The 11485-nt window shown below is 43.3% G+C and overlaps 1 protein-coding gene across 1 annotated transcript; it reads left to right on the top strand.

Moving 5' to 3' along the window:
• Positions 1 to 3366: 3366 nt before the first annotated feature.
• mafaa (MAF bZIP transcription factor Aa) lies at positions 3367 to 8121 on the top strand. The gene has a single exon (XM_020476716.2). The coding sequence runs from the start codon at positions 4799 to 4801 to the stop codon at positions 5726 to 5728; it is 930 nt and encodes a 309-aa protein (XP_020332305.1). The 5' UTR covers positions 3367 to 4798; the 3' UTR covers positions 5729 to 8121.
• The last annotated feature ends 3364 nt before the right edge of the window (positions 8122 to 11485 follow it).

Here is an 11485-nt window from a genome sequence, read left to right on the forward strand (position 1 = left end):
CTTACAAGACGCATAAGGACATGATTGGATGATCAAAGAAAATGGAAACTACCCTCTCTTTCCCCATCTTTTTCATTATCAATGTATCTAGATTCAGAAAGTGTACACCAGTTCTTCCCACTGTAGCCATGAATGTGCCTATTGGGGGGGGGGGGTCTAATCCACCTGAATATCTATGTAATCTATTGAAAATGTAGGGTGAGGGATGAGAGCTGGACATGATTCTCAGAGAAGGTAGGAGACGGGGAGCTATCACTCTCTTCTATCCTCCCTTCTTTTTTTCTCCTCCTGCCCCACTCCCTCTCTCGCTGAAGATGGAAGTACCTCAGACGGATGTCTGCTGCTGTTTGTCTCAAATCCTCAACGCTGGCTGCTGAGCTCGGCAAGGCCTAATTAAGATCAATATTTCAATGTTTTTGTAAAAGCGCACAAGAAGAGAGGGAAAGGGGGATACCTAGTCCGGTGTACAACTGAATGCATTCAACTGAAATGTGTCTTCCGCATTTAACCTCTGTATCAGAGAGGTGCTGGGGGCTGCCATTATCGACATCCACGTCTTCGGTGCCCAGGGAACAATGGGTTAACTGCCTTGCTCAGGCAAAACGACAGATTTTTACCTTTGTCAGGCCGAGGATTCGATCCAGCAACCTTTCGGTTACTGGCACAACACTCTAACCGCCAGGCCGCCAGGCTCTACTCTAACCGCCAGAGGTGGAGAGAGAGAAAATAGAAGAAAAATCTTCTTTCCAGAAGTTTCCCTGAGCACAAACAGAAAGGTGAACTGTGTTTCTTCTTCCCAGCTGATTGCAGTAAAATACAAAATGATTATAAGCAGAGTGACTGGTCCAACAATAAAGATCACAGTTCCTTAGTGAGAAATGATTCGTTAGCTCTCTCTCCTCACTCATCCAACTATTTTCCTCAGTCTTTACCACTCTCCCTCAAGTCTCTCCGTGTCTTATAGATTCAGGGTGGGAGTGTTTGGATGAAGCATTCTGTTTTTTTCACTGACTCAACTACTTAAGCTTGGCAAACATAGTAGCAGTAGGCAAGTATGTAGATCTTTCTGTCAAAGCTGCTTTTTAACATGTTGCCTCTTTCTGTTGACGTTCTCTTGACTTCATAAAGTGTGTGTGCATGTGCCTGCATGTCTCCCTGACAACTGAAGCTGATTCCTTAAGACCAGCATTTAAGACTTTAAGGGGACCACAAAACCTCTCTGGGTCTCTGATAATCTTAAAGCACCCCCACAGGCCCAGGAGAAGACATTGGATAGAAGAGGGTTAACTTAGCCTCAAAGCTTGTGCTTGTGCCAACCCGGCTCAAATAAAGGACCTCCCGCTCGCTCTGTGGATCTCCCTCATGCTGATGTCCGTTTTGCTTAAATCGGTAAGAACTGCACCAGCAGCAAACTCCCAATATGCAAAGGCACAATGAAAATCCTGACTTCTTCTAAATATGTGTCTCAAGCCCTCGGCCACACACACACTGCCCTCTTCCCTCTCACAATGAATGGACCTCACGGCAGATCTGCTTAAATGTGGCATTTCAATGTGGATTGCTTAGCTTGGCATTTGGGGTCCAGCTCCTGCTTATTTGATAAAAGCCCAGCCCCCCTTATAATGACTTAGCGCATCTTAAACTTCAAATACCTTGATATGATTTCTGTCCCTCTTCATCTTACAGTAGGGTACTTTTATTTTCATCCTAGCCAGCAGATTTGAGCCAGGAAGAGAGGTGGTGTTCCAAATGACATCTTATTCCCAATTTACTTTACTTTTAACTATATCCCTATGGGCCCTGGTCAAAAGTAGTGCACTACATAGGAAGTAAGGTGCAATTTGGGATGCACACAGTGTATGTATTTCATGGCTGAAGTGTTGGACAGGAAGTTGAGCTCAGCACCTTGTCAGGATCAGGTGCAGGTTGCATGGTGGTTACTCTGCTGCCCTATCCTCTTATATTATAACTTACTGAGTGCCCACCACCTGTTATTTATCTCAACATCACTAGACCACACCAGTCTCTATGTAGGGCCTATGTCTTAAAGTTAAAAAATATATATTTTCCTTTCATTTAAATCAGGGGTGCAATTTTAGTTTTAGACATGGGGTGGACATTATATATAGGTATATCTATCTATCCAGTTGGATTAACACTAGAAACAGCCTACCTGACTGCTCGGAGGCGTCAGCATGGTCCTAAAGCACACCATTGCCTGGTTTTGTATCACATTCCAATGATACAACTAGGGGGACAAAATGCAATTTCAGAATTTGGGGGGTGGACATGTCCCCAGTGAAAGTTACACCCTTGATTTAAATTGACAATGAACTAGACAGCCATGATTATAGCATTCATTGCCCCACGCTTAACAGCCTAACCTAATCTCAAGAGAAAATACAAGTGAGCAGAATCTGTGTTCATGCAGTATAAAGTCCTGCCCCCCGTCAAGACACATCACGGGTATCGACGTTCTGCTCAACCTTCCGTTTTGATTTTCTTTAACCTGCGTGCCTCACCAGATGAAGAGAGCGTACTGTGTCTCCACGATGAGGGCGCAGACTGCGCGATACTTAATTATTTGTTGATCTGCGGAGGTGGGTCGGGATGCAATTTGTGGTTAATTATGAATAAAAAACCCTGCGCGAGGGCCATCGCGTGGAATAGCCTAATTATAATTAACCCCTCGCACCCTTCTCGCGGTCCCCTCCGCCCGAAGGAAATGTGGTTTGATTTTATGGATAGGAGCGTGTGGCGCTGAATCCATTGCAGAGGGTAGGGTAGTGATTTGGGGGGCCCGGCCTGGGGATGTCAGGGTCTTCCTTACCCCTCAGACCACAACTTCATAGAAAGGATGGCAGTGTCTTTGTTTTAACCGAATAATGATGTTGCATAATTTACATAAAATAAGAAGAGTATAATCAGAGCTTTCCACTTTAGCTCAGTATTTTTGCATACTTGTTTTCTATTCGATTTGAATTTGATATTTCATTCGATTTTGAAGTGAAACCTGCGAGAACTATTTGGTTTGATTTTATGAGAGTGGGAGTGTGCGCTATATTTGATCATTCAGTTATAGACTGGAGTTGATATATTAGCACAATTCGTTTATTCGTTTTTTCGTACACTCCAGGAGTGTTTAAATTAGACTTTTCACCTACAATCCAAGCTACTAAAGCTATTGGGCACTATTCGTCTGAGACATGTCGTGCAAAGGCACATTTCATAATAATGTATATGTGTCTAATGTAGTAAGGGTTCACACAATTCCAAGTAAACATGTATTTCTCAGAGAAAGCAGCACAGCTATCGCCTTTCCATCCAGTGCGCCTTGCGCGTACCTTCCCTGTGCCTGCCTCTCTCCTCTCTGTGCAGTAGCACAAGCTCTGTCACTAGAGGGGGAGATGCACCTGTTCCGCAAGCCTGCGTTGTCAGTTCAGCTGCCGGCTGGTCAGCTCGAGAGGTTGCTATAGGAAAATGCAAATCCTCTGCTTTCATCTTCTCCCATTGGTCCGACACACCTCGAGGTGGGCGGGTCGGATGCGTGATGTCTTTTAAAAGTGCACATTGCCTTTCCCAGCGTCTTAGTGAAACTGCTTGCTTGCGCTGCACCGCAGAACTCAAAGTAACGACTATCTGCCCGATAGAGAAAACAAACTGTGACAGGAATTTATCGCCTCACGCACACACACACACACACTCATCTCTCTCTCACACACGCAGTACACAAGGCTCCCAGAGTGAAGGGAAGGACGGCGAGGACCGACGCAAGGTTCCCAGAGTGAAGGGAAGGACGGCGAGGACCGGAGCAAGGTTCCCAGAGTGAAGGGAAGGACCGTGTACCGTAGGGACGGGCGCATTCGTAAGTAAAGCGCAACCTGATAAATCTGGACTGACCATTCAGAAACTGGACCACTTTCCAGTGTCTTAACACCACTTAAGGAAATATCTATTTTTAATATCTACACCTATTTTTTTGATTGTAAGAACTCTGAGAACGTATTTTCCTCCGAAACATTCCATTGTGGATTCCTGCAGATGCAGAAAGTGACTTTGGCACATGTTTACGCATCTTTTACACGTGCGTGTCTCTTGTCCTGGGCTGTCGTGGGCCCGTGTCATGTGTGGAAAGTTTTATTCTGGTCCTGTGTAACACATGCTGCAGTAACTTCAACCGCGAGCCTGCTGCTTTCTCACCCTCTAATGACTGTAGCAAACACTGTCCTCGCGCCAGTGGAGGCGAAGAAGGATACAGTAAAATACTTGACCACAATAACACCAGAAAAGGAGCAGCCAGAACAGTAGAGAATATACAATCCATCTACAGTGCTGCTTGCTTTATCATCTGCTCACTCAAGGACATTAAATCAGAGGACGCGAGCAGGTCCAGAGGTGAAGCGAGGACAAGACAGGTTGGTGTCGACAAATTTCATCGAGGGCTCCAGTTTCAACCGGCCCTGGCCCGTGGTATTAAAGCGTGCATTTGACCTGGGATAAGTTGTCAACAAGAGAAGCGGCGAACTGGCAGGTGTACAAGTTCATTTACACGCTTACATATGCGCCGCTATAAATAGCAGTTGTTTTAAGGACTAGCAGCTTAATACGAAGTAGTCTACTCCCCTCTTCTATCCAATCTCACAACCCCACGCATAGGGACCGGGCGTGTGTGTGTGCCTATATATACGCCACACAGACCTCTTCGATTCGAAGAAGCAATCTGCATCCGCGAGGACTGCCCGTTGTCCTGCCCGGTGTCGGTTTGGCTGTGAGGGCGGGAGTCGTCGCATGGACTGACATGGCCACCGACCTCGCCATGAGCGCAGAGTTGCCCAATAGCCCCCTGGCCATCGAGTATGTCAACGACTTCGACCTTATGAAGTTCGAAGTAAAGAAGGAGCCTCCAGAGGCTGACCGTTACTGCCACCGCCTCCCCCCGGGATCCCTCTCCTCTACCCCTCTCAGTACGCCCTGCTCCTCCGTGCCTTCCTCGCCCAGCTTCTGCGCCCCCAGCCCCGGTGGCCAGTCGGGCCAAAACCTGGCCAACGGCGTCAACAGTAGCAACAACAGCGGAAGCAGCAACCCCCAGAGCTCGGGCGGAAAGCCCCACCTGGAGGACCTGTACTGGATCCCCAACTACCAGCACCACATTAACCCCGAAGCGCTCAATCTGACCCCCGAGGACGCCGTGGAGGCACTCATCGGCAACGCCCACCACCACCATCACCACCACCAGGGCTACGAGGGATTCCGCGGCCAGCAGTATGTAGGGGAGGACCTGACCACGGCCTCGGCCGGCCACCATCACCAGACCCACCATCACCACCACCACCATGGACACCGCCTCGAGGACCGCTTCTCGGACGACCAGCTGGTCAGCATGACGGTGCGCGAGCTCAATCGGCAATTAAGGGGGTTCAGCAAAGAAGAGGTGATCCGCCTGAAGCAGAAGAGGCGCACGCTTAAGAACCGGGGCTACGCACAGTCCTGCCGCTACAAGCGGGTGCAGCAGAGGCACATGCTGGAGAGCGAGAAGTGCACGCTCCTGAGCCAGGTGGAACAGCTGAAGCAGGACGTCGCGCGCCTGGCCAAAGAGCGAGATCTCTACAAGGAGAAGTACGAGAAGCTCGCGAGCCGAAGCTACAACGGTGGCGGGCCCGGTAACAATAACAGAGACCCCTCTAACGGAAACCACGGGAAACCGTCCTCCACGGAATTCTTCATGTAAGAGACTGAATCATGGCATAAGACTTTTGCCCCCTTCAAACTTATTTAAATATTTTTAATGACTATTATTTGTATTTTTCTCAGTTTACATTTTTTTTATTACAGTTATTCCTTTTGGGGGGGGGGGGGGGGGCTTATCAGTGTACATTTTAAATGTACAACATAACATAATGCTTTATATTTATTTAAAGAAATAAGCAAGGTGGATGCGCACATACAGTAAGTAAACAATGTACGCAGATATAATTGTTGGAAGTCTTAAAGATTGTGTTTTGGATTAACTTCAATACACCAACACCTCTTGATATGGACATTGGATCACAAACTCTGTCAAATCAATAGACTGATTATTATTTTATGATGCAATAGATCTCAGAGAAACCCTGATTAACGTTTGAAGTCTTAATGAAAAATATGAATCAAACTTGTCAAAGTATACCAGACAGAAAAACTCAACTGAAAACTGTTTTGATTCCTTGTATGGTGTCTTAAAAGAGAGACTCCAGCGTCTTAAAACTGTGGGGAATCGAGGAAGAGAAACCAGTATTTATCATATTGGGACTGAAATGAAAGAGGGCGAACCACAGAAAAAGCAATAGCCTACACGTTTGCCGCTCCTGCAGGCTCTGTCGACGGATCCGACTGTGATGATGGAGGGGCACATGATATAGCCTTTCTTCCCCGTTAACGAAAATGCAACCTTTTGAATATTGCAAGTCTAGTTTCCATCCCTTTTAGTAACCCTGCATGCAGGACATGTATGGTACCCCAAACCTCCAATCCTCTCACCCCTATATGTTATGGAAAGCATGGCCCATGGTTCTTTCCTCTTCTCTTGCTACTCCTCTCTCATCGCTCTCTACAGTAAGGCCTGGGTATGCAAAAACACAACTTTATCCCCCTATAACCCTGAGAGATGTAATAAAGAATGCAGAATAACCTGCGACCAGAACTAGTAATCTGCTATTACAAAATGGATGCGTTTTACCCGCTATTTTCAATCGATTTTTCTATTGTTTTAAATTAAAAGAAAAACGAAACAAAAAGAGATTATTAACTGAGCCAGATTTGAGACTATTTATTCCCACGTGTATATGTGTATAGAACAGTTATTGTGTTACCTTTTAAAACTTTTGTTGCTTGATGATGATGATTCAGAACGTCTTAATGCCATGTTTTAGGACTATCTTACAGCATGCAAATAGTCTACGATAACTTCCTACTTCTACTAGACATGTATGATGTAAACAAGAAGTCTAACTGTACTAAGATGAGAAACATTTGGGATTTTTTATATTGATAGGACCTTTGTTGCGTATTACTGTTATGATAATAAGGTGAATAGAAACATTCGATGAGGTGATTTACTTAATGTAGCAACAAATATAAGGACTGCATTCGCTGCTAAAACTCTATGCACCAACCTAACTAAACTCTTAATAAATTGATTTTCTACTTTTTAAAAAGTGTACAATTTGAGGTATAAGAACAATAAAGGTGATCTAATGGCTTGTGAATAATAATTAAATAATTCCGCAGTCCGGTGTCTTATAGCTCAATATAGCCTATTCTGTTTTATCTGATGTGTAGAAAGATGCCTGGTGGATGCTTGGATTGTCAATGATTATCTTTTTCTCTGAGGGTATGATTAAGTCAAAAATTATTCTGTCAACAAGAAATCCCTGGTTCATGTGTGACCTGCTGCCTAGATATATGATGTGCAATATTGTGCAGAAGTACTGAACCACCTTGCCAATGCCAGTTAGTGCAAGGCTGATGGCGACATATGCAGGAATACAGCTAGGTTGACAAGACAAGGAGAATTATGAGAGGTGTTTGCAAATCGGATCAAAATGGAGTGGGAGAGAGATGTTTTCTACCTCCCAAGATACTGTTTAGTTTAAAATATATATATATATATATATATATATCCTTGTGATGTAAAATCAATTAGTCTTAACTTTCAACGAAATAATTTATTTTTGTGCTTTTTCTGGTTTGACAAATTTAGTCATGTTTTAGGGGAAAAAATCAATATGGATCAATTATCTTTCAATCAATTCATTAATTACTCAATCCGTCAATATAGAGCAGAGTTATGTTGTTGGCCACCGAGATTGAACCTGTATTTATGGTCTTGAAGTTAGTTAGAATTTTTAGAATTCCAAAGTGACGTAAACACTCTGGCATCCCGGCAACATGGCGAAGTATCTTCTGCACAGTGCTGTCAATGTATAGCCTACCTGTATAGCCTATATGATTTCTATATATTTTTTCGAGAAACATTTAAATGTCCGAACGTGTCAATAACTCAAGGCAATTAAATGTTTCAAGATGGAATGTTATTGAGAATCTTGCTTTCATAATGTTTAATAAAAAGTTATGTCCAAAATCTGTTCATCTCTTCCCATGTCTTTCGTTTTAAATGTACCTTCAAGCATTGAAAATGTACGCCGTAAAAATAATGTTTATTCAGTAGGCCTGCAAACAAAGACTCTAAACATTTACAGTAGCCTGTTACAGTAGTAACATTTACAGTAGCCTAATAACAAAATGAATAGCAGGTTTTCTTAAATAGGCTTAGCCTATGAATTATTCTTGAAGTTCTCCGCTGTTTGCAACAGTAACGACACCTGGATTGCCTTTACAGAACGAGTAATGTATGTTCAATTATATTATTCATAATTTTAAAATATCCAGTAAAACGCAGGCGGATGTTGTAATAACCGGGCAATTTAAGAAGCATCCATACGCGTAATATTACCAAAACTATTAATGAATCAGGCAAAACGTACTGACATTACTTAGCCTATAGTCCACATGGTAAAATAAATAAACGAAAAGCTCATATTTTAAATGTGTTTTTGGATGATTATACTTTTTAGGTTCGGCAACGATTGTCCTTCTAAATAAGGCAACTGAGCGTCAACAAAAATTGAAGCAATCTGTTGCAAAAGGTAGGCTATAGCATACAGAAACGAAACAACAATACTCATGTTTGTCTTATTTAAAATGGTAAAGTATTAGCTATTTATTATTATTATTAGGCTTTTATGATTATTATTATTATTACATTTTCATCATTATCCTGACTTTCTTGTTTACATTGTGATGTATTTTAGGCTACACTTGAACTACTTTCATCATTCTTATCTCAAACGAACAGGGTAGCCTATTATCACACATCAACCGCAATCACTTGAATATTATGTTTTTTTTTTCATTAGAAACAGTGGGAACTTTGCGTTGTGATTCATCTTAGGCGATAAGAGAGAGGTGTTTGTTTAGATTTCTGTAATGACGCACATTAGTCTCATTTAACCGCAGTCCTAGTCCATCTGCTCCGTATCCAGTAACATCACTGGACCAATTTGTCTTTCCATACAGCCGCGTAGGCTACTATTGGCTACTCTTCGTGCAGCCCATTCTCCCCCTGCAACGAGCTTGTATACTGTCCCGGGATAGCCCGTCACTCAGCGGGCCTCTCAGGGACTTGGTGCGTGTTTGCTGCTGGTGGGCCGGCGAGGCTTTCGACTCAGCTGAGGAGGTTCTGAGACGAGGCGGGTATAAAAGGTAGGAGAGCCGACGCCTCTCTCTAACCGCAGTCTAGTTGTGTGCTGCATGCTTGTTTGTAATGTGTAAACAGTAAACACGTTTTTTTCTGCCATGGTTCAGTGATGCTCTGGTTTAGCTGTTTTTAGGGCCAAGCCTATTTTGGGTCAGTGTATTTGTGTGTGCTCGCCCGTGCACGGTGTGTGTGTACGTGCCACTCATTTCAAATGCATTTGTTTTTCCTCTCAGGGTGAGAAGTCAGTGAGGGGTGAGGTGGCGATATAACATCCACCCAGACCATCCCTGCAGGGTCAATTACATCAGGCACAATATTACACCAGACACCAGAACTCAGAGTACGTCTCATGCAGGCGGCTTGCTATTATTGGGTTTAGGACAAGCAAGAAACAGATCGCTAACACACAACACTGCTTACCAGACACTAGGTTTAACAGCAATATCAATGATCTGTGCCAGTCGATTGTGTATGTACAGTATGCTTGTGTGCATATTAATTATGTCGGTTGTTATTGCAAGGCTTGCATATGTGTACTTGTCTGTGTGTTACCTTTGCACAAGTATATCTAGCTGTGTAGCATAGGGCATAACCGTCAAACAACATATTACATCTAACTATTCGTTTGCTGGTCTCAGTGCTGCATCACAGTAATCTGTGTAGTACTGAAGATGCAGGGAGAGTGACTCCGAGTAAGTGTGTTGTACACTGAGAGAATGAAGAGCTCAGCACCACCCAGACCAGGCGTTGCCACCACTGCTATGCTGCTATGCTGTACAAAAACTCCGGTTATAATTGAACTATGCTGGTATAAGTGGGTGTGACTAGAAGTTATAACAGGCCTCTGTCTGTATTGTCCTGTAATAAGATCCCAATCAGCTAAATAATCCCTGAAACACCTGCATGCCAGCCCCCACACTCGGGATGTGTGCAGGTGCGTGCGTTTTTACATGCATGCTATGTAAGCGTGCTGTTTTCTTCGCCCCTCCATGCTGGTTATATTTCTAGGGAAATGATCCCAATTCAATTATAATTTTCTTTGGTTTATAGTCTATATGCTATTGCTGCTTTTGACCTCAGTTAGCAGATAGCACGCTTTAAAATCAGTATGTTACATTTCATTGGATATTGTTTACATATTATTTACAAATTTCACACTTGCTTTTCCGTACTTGCATTTTCATCTATAAAGTTATACGTGTTCAACAACTGAAGCTAAACAATTTGTTAAATGGTTTTGCTTTGAGTATGAACGTAATGATTGAATTTGCCAAATCAATTTTCTCAATAGGCCATATTTCAGTCTCTTCCCTCTCTGCTCTCACTCCTTCCCCACTCCCCTTCCTCTATCCCCCTCTTCCTCTGGTTTTTGCTGACTCAGTGTATTCTCTGGGTGGCCTGACAGCCATCACTTCCCCCTGCCACTGCTGCTGCTACTACACCTAACCTAACCGCACACACTCCAATCTCTAACATACCTTAACGATATAGTATAAACATGCATGCACACATTTTATAGATACACTATTTCTATCGGTGCGTAAATGTGTGTGGCATTGTGTGTGTTTTATTCTGGGTATGTACAATGTACAATACGTGTTTGCTTCCCGGTGTACGGTTACTTACGGTCCAAAGCACACGTGAAAGAGATAAAGGGAGCGATAGACTTGGAAAAATAGAGGTAATGAAAACTAAGGAGAGTGATAGAGAGAAAGCTAGGGATGAAAGCGGAGGTGCTGTGTCTCTGAGCTACTGTTACTACTACTGCTGCTACTACTACTGCTTCCGCGATTCCCCATAGTCAGCGTCAGAGAGAGAGAGCTCTACATTTGGCCGCCAAATAGTAAGGCTTACGTTGGCACAGTGAAACAAGACTGCCGTCTGTGTAGTGTCTAAAATTAGGTTATATTTAGGTTACCTTTTCATAATGATTTCCATTTAACGTTTCTGTAGGCCTACTGGTTACTTATTTTGGACAGCCTAAGTGATATAAAACTCAGTAAAACCATGTAGGTCTAGTAGGCGATAATAACGTTTTGCATTTCATTGTTTGAGAAATTACATTCCCCCTAGGCATACATACATTTTTTTCTAACAAGTAAGGCCTATGCCTGCAGTACTGTGTGTGTTTGTTTTGGTATTTTTTCTGTTATTCCCAGAGGTATCTTTAGATTTGAACAGTTCGAACTG

The sequence above is a fragment of the Oncorhynchus kisutch genome, linkage group LG13 (genome assembly GCF_002021735.2).
Source record: "Oncorhynchus kisutch isolate 150728-3 linkage group LG13, Okis_V2, whole genome shotgun sequence".
Lineage (NCBI taxonomy): Eukaryota > Metazoa > Chordata > Actinopteri > Salmoniformes > Salmonidae > Oncorhynchus > Oncorhynchus kisutch.

Coding starts and splice junctions, on each gene's coding strand:
- mafaa (XM_020476716.2), top strand. CDS start 4,799: ATGGCCACCGACCTCGCCATGAGCGCAGAGTTGCCCAATAGCCCCCTG.